Raw genomic sequence first — 10,545 nt, forward strand, 5'->3', positions numbered from 1 at the left:
GTTTATAGAGGAATCACATAAGTAGGCGAATGGAGTATTCTGGAAAGTCATGAGCGGGTTCTGGCTGGTTCCTTTCCTTTCCTTTGTCTTGTTATTATCCGCCACAGACCACACAACATGTCTTTGCTGTTTGCAATGATTCGTTTCAAAGAAAAGACATTGAACAGTTACACTCCAAAATCAGCTTACTTTTAAATCGATTTAATTGAATCATCATCTAAAGTGAATTACCTCATTACATAATTACATTCAACTACACCCGTTATTGAAGTCTCGTGTTGTGTCAAAGTACGGGCTACTCTATGTGACTCAATAGTCTACGGCTCTACGTAATGTTAGGTATGTGATAAATTGTATCAACATTTCTTCTTGCCAGATTTGAAAAAAAAAATGCAAACAAAGGTAGTCTTAACGGTAGGAAAATCACAGTCACGGGGATCAAAATTCAAGGGTTGTTGTTTTTGACCGTTGGGAATGAAAGAGACAGCATTCACTGGGCACATGGACACGGCCATGAAGGTTTGTTTTCTCCTCTTTGGTCATAATCATACACTGCAGTTTGTAGTTATTGTACCCTTTTCTGTTCCTACTTGCATTGCAACAGTTTACGTTAGCGTTATATATAACTAGCTTCTGTCGCCGTTCTTCTTTGGTCACCGCTCTTCTTGTACCCGTGATTCTTAATTATCGTAACTCTGCGAATTAGGATCTTATAATAATAATAATAATAATAATAATAATAATAATAATAATAATAATAATAATCCCTGATGAAAGATAATATTGGAATAAAAGTTTGAATATCAAACTAAAGCTGAGTTGATAATAAAGAAGACTCGTAATAACAAACGTTTTCTTTGCGTTGAAGCAGCCTGATTCAGTATTTTTAAACCTATGTGTCCAAAGAAGGATATCATTCGTATTAGCATAACATAGTCCGCAAAGCACATGCATTTTCTAAAGTTGGATGCTTTTAGGGATCGTTATCTTTTTTATCTTAAGTATTACTTAGATGATGACCATGAAGAATAATGAATCTAACAAATGATGTGCATTTGTTTTGTCTCAAATATTCCACCAATTATCGTATGATACGTATCAACACAATCACATTCGGATACAAGGAGTGAAGGAGGGTTTATATTTTGTGAAGCCAGCTCAGACTCATGGGATACCCAACTGGCAATTGGCGAGTTGCGTCAACTCACACACACTGATGCAGTTGTAGACATGCCAGGAACAACTACCCCACCCCGCACCACTAACATTCCTTTTTCCCTCTCTTCTCACTCAAAAATAAAAAAATCTTATTATCATCTTCTTCCATATATCAATGTCATTCAATATGCATACAAGTAAATATTACATTCTTAGGGTTTTCAGGGGAGAATATATTATAGTTGTGAAGTAAATATAAAAATATTAAGGATCTTGACGAATTTAAATTCAAAATTTTGATCAAATTAGAGTTTATAAAAAAAAGGAGTAAATTAGGCTTCAATTAGAAAATCGTACATGCTGGCAGAGGATTTAGATTATGATTTGTTTCATTCAAGTACAGCAAAATTTCTTTATAAAACAATTGGTGACCGTCTACATATAGTGAAATTGTTTTTATATGATTGTGAATTTGCAAGAACACTTTTCTTCCGCTCTGCATCTGCTGTTCATTGATTTAGTTCGTCGTTCTTGTCTGTTTCTTTGGTTTTCTTTCTTGTCTTCAATGTGTTGTTGGAAGTACTTTTACTTTTGGCGCTGCCGTGTAATAGGCCGTCATATTAATACTGAGTGGATCTTGGGCCTACTCATACCCAAATAATTTGCTTCATATTTCAGATGCTTTCCCATTCTCACTGTGACTCAAAAGCAAATCAGACATTCAATACCACTAAAGAAAAAAAAAAAAAAAAAAAAAAAAAGAGAGGACGACTACTCCATCACTCTTCATTAATTAATTAATTAAATTATGTAGAATTACAGTGAGAAGGACATTGCAGGCAGCAAATGGGGTAGGAAAAAAATATTACACTTCTATTAACAAAAATATACGGTTAGATAAAACTGTAGTATGCTGAAGTGCTAGTAACTTTGGGTTGGAACTCTGAAGATCATTGCTGAAATTGCATAGGCCAGTGAGCATCTAATCAGGGAAAGGCTTTCTTTAAACACGCTCAATTTGTACAGCGGAACAAGTAAATGCGATCAGTGGCTCTCTGGTAACCTGCGACACGATATGCATAACAAAATTATAAAAAGAAGCAGGTGACTTTTTTTTTTTTTGACTTCGTAACAGATAATTCTTATTCCCTGCTTTTCTTCACATTTGCATTGGGTAATGCCAGGAACCAGCCTTGCCACGTTACAGAAAGCACTAAAAGAGGAAAACATACCTCCATGGAAATTCACTTGTATCTATTCCAGCTTGGTGAAGCTCATCTACGTACTGCAATGCCTCTCGGCACTCTTCCCGATCATCAAAGAAGTCTTTCTTATCACCTTCTAACTGATATGTTTCATGACCTTTGCCGGCAACCACCTGTACCATGCATATTTAAAATACACGAAAATTAATAACTACTTTTTCTTGTATATTAACATAATAGGACAAGGATTACTTGTTTCGTATCTTAATAGGAATTAGGCAGAAAGGCAACTAAAATGGGAAATATGGTGGAATTCTACTTTTTCTAAGTACTAGATAGGTCAAACTGATATTTCAACGAGGAACAAAAGAAGGGTGCAACGTAGAAGGCACTTTGATAACTTACAACTACATCACCCTCCTCTCCCATTGCAACTGCAGCTCGCACAGCTACCCTCCTAATGTCGTGGAGAAAAAGCCTATGACCATTTGGAAGAGGTGGATAATAATCATTCTCTCCATGTTTCAGGTAGTCCTGCATTGACCATCCTACCCCAGCCAGCATATCATCCAAAATATCCACTGCATAGAAGGTGAAAGTTAGTAAGTCAAAATTACGACGAGGAAGGTTGCCACTTTCTTTGCATCTACAAACATTGATATGTCTCCAAGAAGGATATTCCATGCTCAAAATACATACATGGATCTTCACTCTTGGGATTGTCAGATGTCAGCATGGTCACTTCACTTTTATCTGTTGCTATCTTGGTCATCATAGGTCTCTTCCCCCTGTCGCCCTCACCGCAGCACCCAATAACTTCAATAGAAAGAAATTTTGCAACATAAGCAACAACTTTTAGTCAAGGAATGCATGTCATTGAACTTATGCAATTTCAAATTTCGACAGAGAATGATTTGTTTGTTTTCTTCAAATCCCAAAAAAAGCAAACAAAGAAGGAAGTTTGCACACAATTAAGAGAAATGCAAACCTACCAGTTATAATCCTGCGAGGTCCAAGCTCTCTTACACTATCAAGCAATCTAGAAAGGGCATCGGGAGTTTTTGCATAGTCCACTATCACCCCAAATGCTTGTTCTTCATCAATTAACTCACACCTACCAGGAACTGCATCAACCTCTTCAACCCCTCTAACAATATCCTCTAAGGGTGCCCCAACAGCAATTCCAACTGCCACTGCAGCAAGAATGTTGTAAATATTATGCTTTCCGAGCAAACCTGAAGAAATTTCTAGTATGCCAGTGGGCGTATTAACCAACACCTGCGTCTCAAACAAGGAGAGTTCAAACTTCAAGGGATGAACATCCGCACTCTTATTATCCAATGCAAACGTTACAACGGGAACTTCTGGAGTTCCCTCGGAAATGAAGAAATGTGCATTTGGATCATCAATGTTAACAATCTTCCTATGCCGTTCAGGATCCACCATTCTTGAGAACAATTTAACCTTCGCATCTCTATCTGCATCCTCACTCAAATTTGTAAAGACCGCAATATCAAAATCAACCTCATCACACTTCCCTTGAGCCAATACATCAGAAGAAGTCTCCATGACTACAGCTTCAGTTCCATTGTGAAGCATCTTCGCCATCAAATTCTGAACTAAAACAGCATCTGGGGTTTTATTATGTGACTCCAACTGATTATCCCCGTGCACATAACAAGCAACCGAGTTGAACATCCCTGTCCGTAGCCCCATCGCCTCATACATACTCTTTATCAAATATGTGGTGGTTGTCTTCCCATACGTCCCAGTGATGCCAATAACGGCCATGTTCTTGGAAGGATGCCTATAAAACGAGGCGGCCAACGCAGCAAGAACTGCATTAGTGTCTTCCACAATGACCAAAGCCTTGCAACCCAAGGTTTCCTCAATGTCAATCTCTTTACTGGCCACAACAGCAACAGCTCCTCGCTTATCAGCTTCAGTCAAGAACAAATGCCCATCGGTTTTCCTCCCAACACAGCACACAAACAAGTCACCGGAAGTTACTATCCTCGAATCGTGCTGAATCCCAGTTATCTCAACCTCCAAGTTACCATACACAGAAACAGGCACCACCTTGCTCTCATCCAAAAGTTCAGCTAAACTCATCCTAAACTTAGGTTCCACAATCCTAGCCTTACTCTTCCCATACATATCGAAATCTAAATCAAAAGGAGACTGAGATTCAGATACCGAACCTCGAATTTTTTGCCCATGGAATTCACCTTCATTTAATAACGGTTCGTCGGAATCATCCGCGGAAACCACCCGGAGACCCTGAAGCTCACTGATTTCCTCCAAATCAACGACCTCCTCGGGCTGAAGCTCTTCGATTCCCTCAATTGCGGGATCTTTCCTTGGATTGGGCGGAAGAAGCCCCTCCTTGACGAACTCCTTGCGCTTCAAAGCAATTGCCTTGTCAATTTCGCCGAACAGGTCGTCCCCGGAGTTGTCAGAATCGATAAGGGAGGTGTTATCGGGGGCATCCTCGACGTCAGCTATGGCGGCGAGGTATGTGGACTGGTTCTTCTCGAAGTCCTCTTCCTGGAGCTGGCGGGCACGGTTGGCCTGCGCTTGGATTTGGTGGAAGGTGGAGAAGCCGTGGGAGGAGTCGTCGAGGACCTCAGGGGGGTCATCGTCGGCGGAGTTAGGGTAGAACTTGCCGTCGGGGCCAATAGCTCCGGGAGGTCGAGAGCGAAGAAGCGTTGGGAATGGAGTGGGATTGAAAGAAGGAAGGAAGAGTGTGGAACGAAAATGAAAGTGTGGGGAGTTAATTACAGTTATGGAGTTCTTTGTTGTTTTAGGAGATAGAAAGTGTGGAACAGAAAGGAATTGCAATGCCATGGAGATGGAGGGAAACGGGCGAAGTGGAAGTGGTAAGGCCTAAGGGGTTTTAGCCTTTGGACTTACGACAACCCAGACAAGATGGATAGAGACTAGGGAGTGACAGGGTTTTATGACTTTCTTAATTAAAAAATCAATGTCACGTTTTGATTAAACTAATTGCAACCTTTTTTCTTTTTTGGTCAGAACTCATTGCAAGCTTCTATGCTGTTGCTTTCCATCCATGGAGTGGGCCTTAATCTGGATCATTTCATTATTGTTGTCCACTAGCACTGTAGTCATCCTTTCTTGATCTCGGCCCTATCCATTTCCCAAAAATTGAAAATCCCATTTGTGGGATAAGTTTTTGTTGACTAAAACATTATTGGTTCAATCTGGACTTTGTCCAAAAAAAAAAAAAGATTATTGGGTAAACCAACTTGGGTTGGTTGAGTAGTTAGTTCACTCGTTTAAGTAAGTGTCGAGAATTTGAATCCCACATTGTGCATGCAGAATTTTATTGGCCAACCACAGACCTTTAAATAAAAATTAGATCCGTGACAGAATAATTTTGGACCTGTCGGACTAAAGAATACCATGAACACAAAAAAAAATTATTGGGTAATACCGTAATACTACCGTGCATAATTGTTACTTATTTATTTATTATTAATTGAAGACAAATTATAATATATATTACAGACCTTAATTTGTTACCAATATTTATATTGATCTCGACAAATTTAAATGAGAAGTCATATTTTACAAAAATACTAAGATCATGAGTATATATATACTTTAGTTAAATATATTAAATTACTTAAAAAAATTTAATTATCATATTTGTATAACTTTTATATGGATACTTACCTAATTAAATATATAAGTATAATATTGTTAGTACAAAATTCAGACCAATTGAAAATTTGACCATGACAAAATGTCGACTATGAGAAGAGTCGAGTCGAGAAGGACTTAAGTCGAAATTTGATAATTGTACGTGGTTTTATCTAATAGCACTATATAAAACATGGGGTTTGGAGATCAAGGTAAAAGTAAAGACGTGGGGTGTCCACTTTGGAGAACAAAGTCATTCATAGTCAAGGTAATTAGGCAAGATCGCGGGTTGTGAGAGTTTGAGAAAAATGGGAAGTTAGATCGTGGAAAGAGAGAAGCATTCTGTAATCCATCTTTGTATTCTATAAAATAAGAGAAATTTGGAAGAGTTAAGGGACTTCAATCTGAACACTTTATCATCACACAAAATTATGTAAAATCCAAGTTATGTTGACGCTAAGGAGAATTATGGAGTGCAAGTATATGTAAGTGTTTGGAGTCAACTTTTAATTTATTTATATTTCTTTTGTTTTCTTTTCTTTGAGTATTTTTCTTTTTTTTCTTCAAGCATTCCGTTTTCCTTTCAATTGCTATTTCACTTTTCTATTTGTTTAAAATTTTCATTTATTATATATATATATACATATTATTGTAATTCTTTACATTATTTGTCACAATTTCACCAAGTCCTTTTCATGTATTTCTTGCAAATAATCGTTCGATAAATACACTAAGTAAATTCTAGGTTGGGTCCACTCTTTTAAGAGAAGTCGTATTTGCTCCCTGAATTGAAATCTTGATACAAGCTTGATTCGACACCCTGTCGAGGTTACCAAAAATCAAGTGAAACAAATTGGCACGCCTAGTGAGACCCTGGATTAAGTTAACGTGTCAAACTTTACATGCGATTACGCAGTAAAAAATTAATAATGTCTAATAGAGCCTCTACTTTGACTAATACATCAAATAATGATACTGAGGAACATACGAGAGGCTCAGAGACAGAGGCTGCTCCGTCAGTGGGCATTTCAAATCGAAGGATGAATCTAGTGATCACATAAAGAATCCCTTCGACTGTGGCCACTACATGGCCTCCATATAGATTACCTCCAAATTATTTTTCACCGTTAAAAAATTTCAACATGGACTATATAGGAGGTACAACCGCTACAAGGAATAACCCCTTGTATAACCCTAGACCTTCACCAGGTTACCCTCCAATGGGTATACCAACTAATCCTATTATGACAAATCATAATGCTTATCAATATTTGATGAATAATCTACCATATTTAGATTTTGTTCCCATGTCCTCTCAACCTACCTTAATGATGTCAAATGTGTTTTCGATACAAGGCACAATGACAACCGCCACAAGGTCACCAACCAGAATAGGAGAGTCTATATTTTCAGAGATGTCAAAATAGGTTCCTGTCGGAACAACATCTCTAAATACAGTCAAATTCCTGGCCATGTTTACGCAACAAATAGAAGATAACAATCATGATCTAGTAAATATGCTCACTCAGCAGATGGATATAGTTTTAAATCCAATAGTGAAAAATAATAATGCGAGAATAGAGCAAATAGCTCGACGTGTCGATGACATTGCAGGGGCAATTAATCGATGGTTTGTACCACTCATAGGTGTAATAATGCATGGATTGCATGCAAATAATTTACCAGTAATTATAGAGGAGATGATCCAAATAGAATTTTAAACGAGGTTAGAGCAAACAATGCTGCTCAAGCGTATGGTCAAAACATAACCCAAGCTGTCGAGCAAATCTTGAATGGGGGAGGATTTAATATAGGGGTGAAAAATCAACCCTATTTTATCTCTCCCTTTCCATATTTTATTTTGTAAGCTGAACTCTCTTGGGGAGTCAAAACCCCCCAAATTCCTCACTAAATTTGTAGGTAAGAGTGTGAAATTTACTGTCGAGCTTGTAGCTCATTATACAGTTGAAATTGGTGAACTAGTTAGTAATGAATACTTGAAAATGAAATATTTTTCCTCTTCTCTGACAAAGAATGCTTTTACATGGTTTTCAATTTTGTAACCTTACTCAATCCACAGCTGGGTTCAGTTAGAAAGAAATTTTCATGATCAATTCTTTAGAGGTAAAATGAAAATAACTTTATCTGACTTGTTCACAGTGAAAAGGAAAAAATCCGAGTCGATCGATGACTATTTGATACAATTCAAGAATATGTGAAACATATATTTTACTCTTATTCCTAAACCTGAAATAGTCAAAATGACTATCAATGGTCTCGACTTCAGTATTAAAAAAATAGTAAACCAAAATTTTCTAGACTTGGCTGAGTTAGCCGATAAGGTTCAACAAATTGAAAAGTTGAACAAAGAAAAAGAAGAACATGAGTCAAGCAAAAGAAAAAATTTCTTCAACAAAAAAGTGAATTATGTTTATTTTATGAGTGAAGAAGAGTTGAATAATGAATTTGCTTTTGCTGTAGAATTAAATGATGAACCTTCTTATGTGTTTTGATCTCTTAATCCAGCAAAAGACAAAACTCCTTTGTCCGAAGGAAGAAGTTATTATTATTTCGACTTGACAAAAGTAGAACAGATATTCCACATGCTTTTAAAAGACAAACAACTCATACTTCCTGAAGGGAAAAGAATGCCATATGTTTCTAAAATTAGAAATAAAAGTTTTTGTAAATTTTATCAAGCTCTTAGCCACTATACTAATAATTGTGTATGATTTAGGGACTTGATACATAAGGCAATCAAAGATGGTCGACTAAAGTTCGCAGAGAAACCTGAGATGAAAGTGGATTCTAATCTTTTCTAGGTCATGTCGTACTTTGTTGAAATTAGAAAAATGGTTTTCTCAATCAACATGGCTTCTGTTAAGGCTATAGGAAAGGATGATCAATTAGAACTTGATATGTTCGGAGAAGAAATGCCTATTTACCCAAAGGCAGGAGAGGACCTGTTGGTTTTTTTGCTAAAGAAAAGAGAAGAAGGCAACGTTGCTATATGCCCTCGATGCAGTGCTTTATTCGACACTTCAGCTACTAAGGCCTTCAACTCCTACAAATATAGTAGAGAACACATCAAGAAGAGCTGAGGCAAGCTCAACTAAAGCAACGAGTAAGAGTCAGGACTCTGCAAGCATTGCTGTTAAGCAGCAAATGCACACGGTGGAAGTCAAACTAGTTCTCAACACAATTTTCAAAATAGAGCTCCCTTCATTCTAGGAGCTGTGACTCAAGCACAAGGGGTTTATGTCGACAGAAGGTCTGTATCCATAATTTAATAAGGAGAGAAAATTACCTAGCAAGCAAAAATAAAAGAAGGATAAAGCATCTTCGATCAAGGGCCAAAAATCAAAGGATGTGTCGAAAGATACATCGACAACCAATCCAATTACCAAGGATAAAGAAGAGGAAGAGGCATCGACAAAAACTTTCAATTCTGGATTCAAAGATTATTTGGATGTCATGTTTGGCGAAACTGGTTTTGGTTATGTGGCTACGGTGTCGGTACTCCCTTTCGACTTCTAGGGTAACCCTAAAAGCCCTTGGAATTGTCTCGAAGGAGATTGCGATGATGTCATCCCAGGAGACGAGTGTAGGTTTGTCAAAAATAGGTTGATTAAAGAAATTGTTATTTGAGAGGTGTGATGAGATAATTAAGGGTCACCTTCAACCGTTGCATATCAAAGCCACGGTGGAAGGATTGGTAATCAATCACATCCTAGTGGATAGAGAAGCAGTGATTAATTTGCTTCCGGAAAGTATGCTACCGTTGTTTCAAAAGACATTCGAAGATTTTATCAAGACAAACCTTGTTGTTATTGGATTCAATGGTAAATCAACAACTGTCCTGGGTATGATCCTGCCAGGGTGAAGGTGGGAAGTGTCGAAAGACCAACGGTATTCATAGTGGTACCTACCAAGGCTACTTTCAATATACTGTTGGAAAGAGATTGGATCCATGGAGTAGGACAATTCCCTCAACCCTGCATAAAAACTGGTGCTTTGGGATAAGGATGGCAAGATTGAGGAGATCGAAGCTGACGACAACCCCCACTATGTTGAACAGATGAATGTCAGTTTCAAGGAATATCATGCTAATAGCTATGTTGAGGCCCATAGTATGAAGTTGGTCCCTAAGTCCAAGGAAGGCTTGGCCACACAACCCATTTAATGGATATATCGAGCCACTAGGCTCAACTCTCAGCCTATATGGCTGAGAAAAAGGAGTGTACAAGTGAGCGTGTATTAGATTGTATATATGATCTCGATCCCTTAGGATTTGAGAAGTTCGATTTATTTTCAGTAGATTTGCACAATAAAAAAAGTTAAAGTACAAGACTCTCTCGAGAAATTCGATATTGGTGGAAAAGGTCGAGTTACTTATGTAAGTAAATGCTTAGACCCTGTTTTCAAAGAGGAGTTAATAGAGGTATTGAAAGAATATCAGGATTGTGCTGCCTAGCAATATGAAGAGATGCTTGGGTTGGATAGATCGTTGGTCGAGCAC

At 37.7% G+C, this 10,545-nt stretch overlaps 1 protein-coding gene across 1 annotated transcript; it reads right to left on the minus strand.

Moving 5' to 3' along the window:
- Nucleotides 1-1,930: 1,930 nt before the first annotated feature.
- LOC112732730 (UDP-N-acetylmuramoyl-L-alanyl-D-glutamate--2,6-diaminopimelate ligase MurE homolog, chloroplastic) lies at nt 1,931-5,328 on the minus strand. Its single transcript, XM_025781490.3, has 5 exons — nt 3,356-5,328; nt 3,063-3,179; nt 2,769-2,944; nt 2,391-2,536; nt 1,931-2,221 (listed from the first exon to the last, which is right to left on the minus strand). Exons 1-5 carry the CDS (start codon nt 5,208-5,210, stop codon nt 2,203-2,205), a joined length of 2,313 nt encoding a protein of 770 aa, XP_025637275.1. The 5' UTR covers nt 5,211-5,328; the 3' UTR covers nt 1,931-2,202.
- Between the last annotated feature and the right edge of the window lie 5,217 nt (nt 5,329-10,545).

The sequence above is a fragment of the Arachis hypogaea genome, chromosome 13, assembly GCF_003086295.3.
Source record: "Arachis hypogaea cultivar Tifrunner chromosome 13, arahy.Tifrunner.gnm2.J5K5, whole genome shotgun sequence".
In the NCBI taxonomy this organism is placed as follows: Eukaryota; Viridiplantae; Streptophyta; class Magnoliopsida; order Fabales; family Fabaceae; genus Arachis; species Arachis hypogaea.

Bases quoted from the DNA above. Each gene is read 5' to 3' on its own strand.
- LOC112732730 (XM_025781490.3), bottom strand. From the start codon at position 5,210: ATGGCATTGCAATTCCTTTCTGTTCCACACTTTCTATCTCCTAAAACA. The intron at 2,945-3,062 runs GTATGTATTTTG...CCTTCTATGCAG, and splicing joins TCCCAAGAGTGAAGATCCAT to TGGATATTTTGGATGATATG. The intron at 2,537-2,768 runs GTAAGTTATCAA...TGCATGGTACAG, and splicing joins GAGAGGAGGGTGATGTAGTT to GTGGTTGCCGGCAAAGGTCA.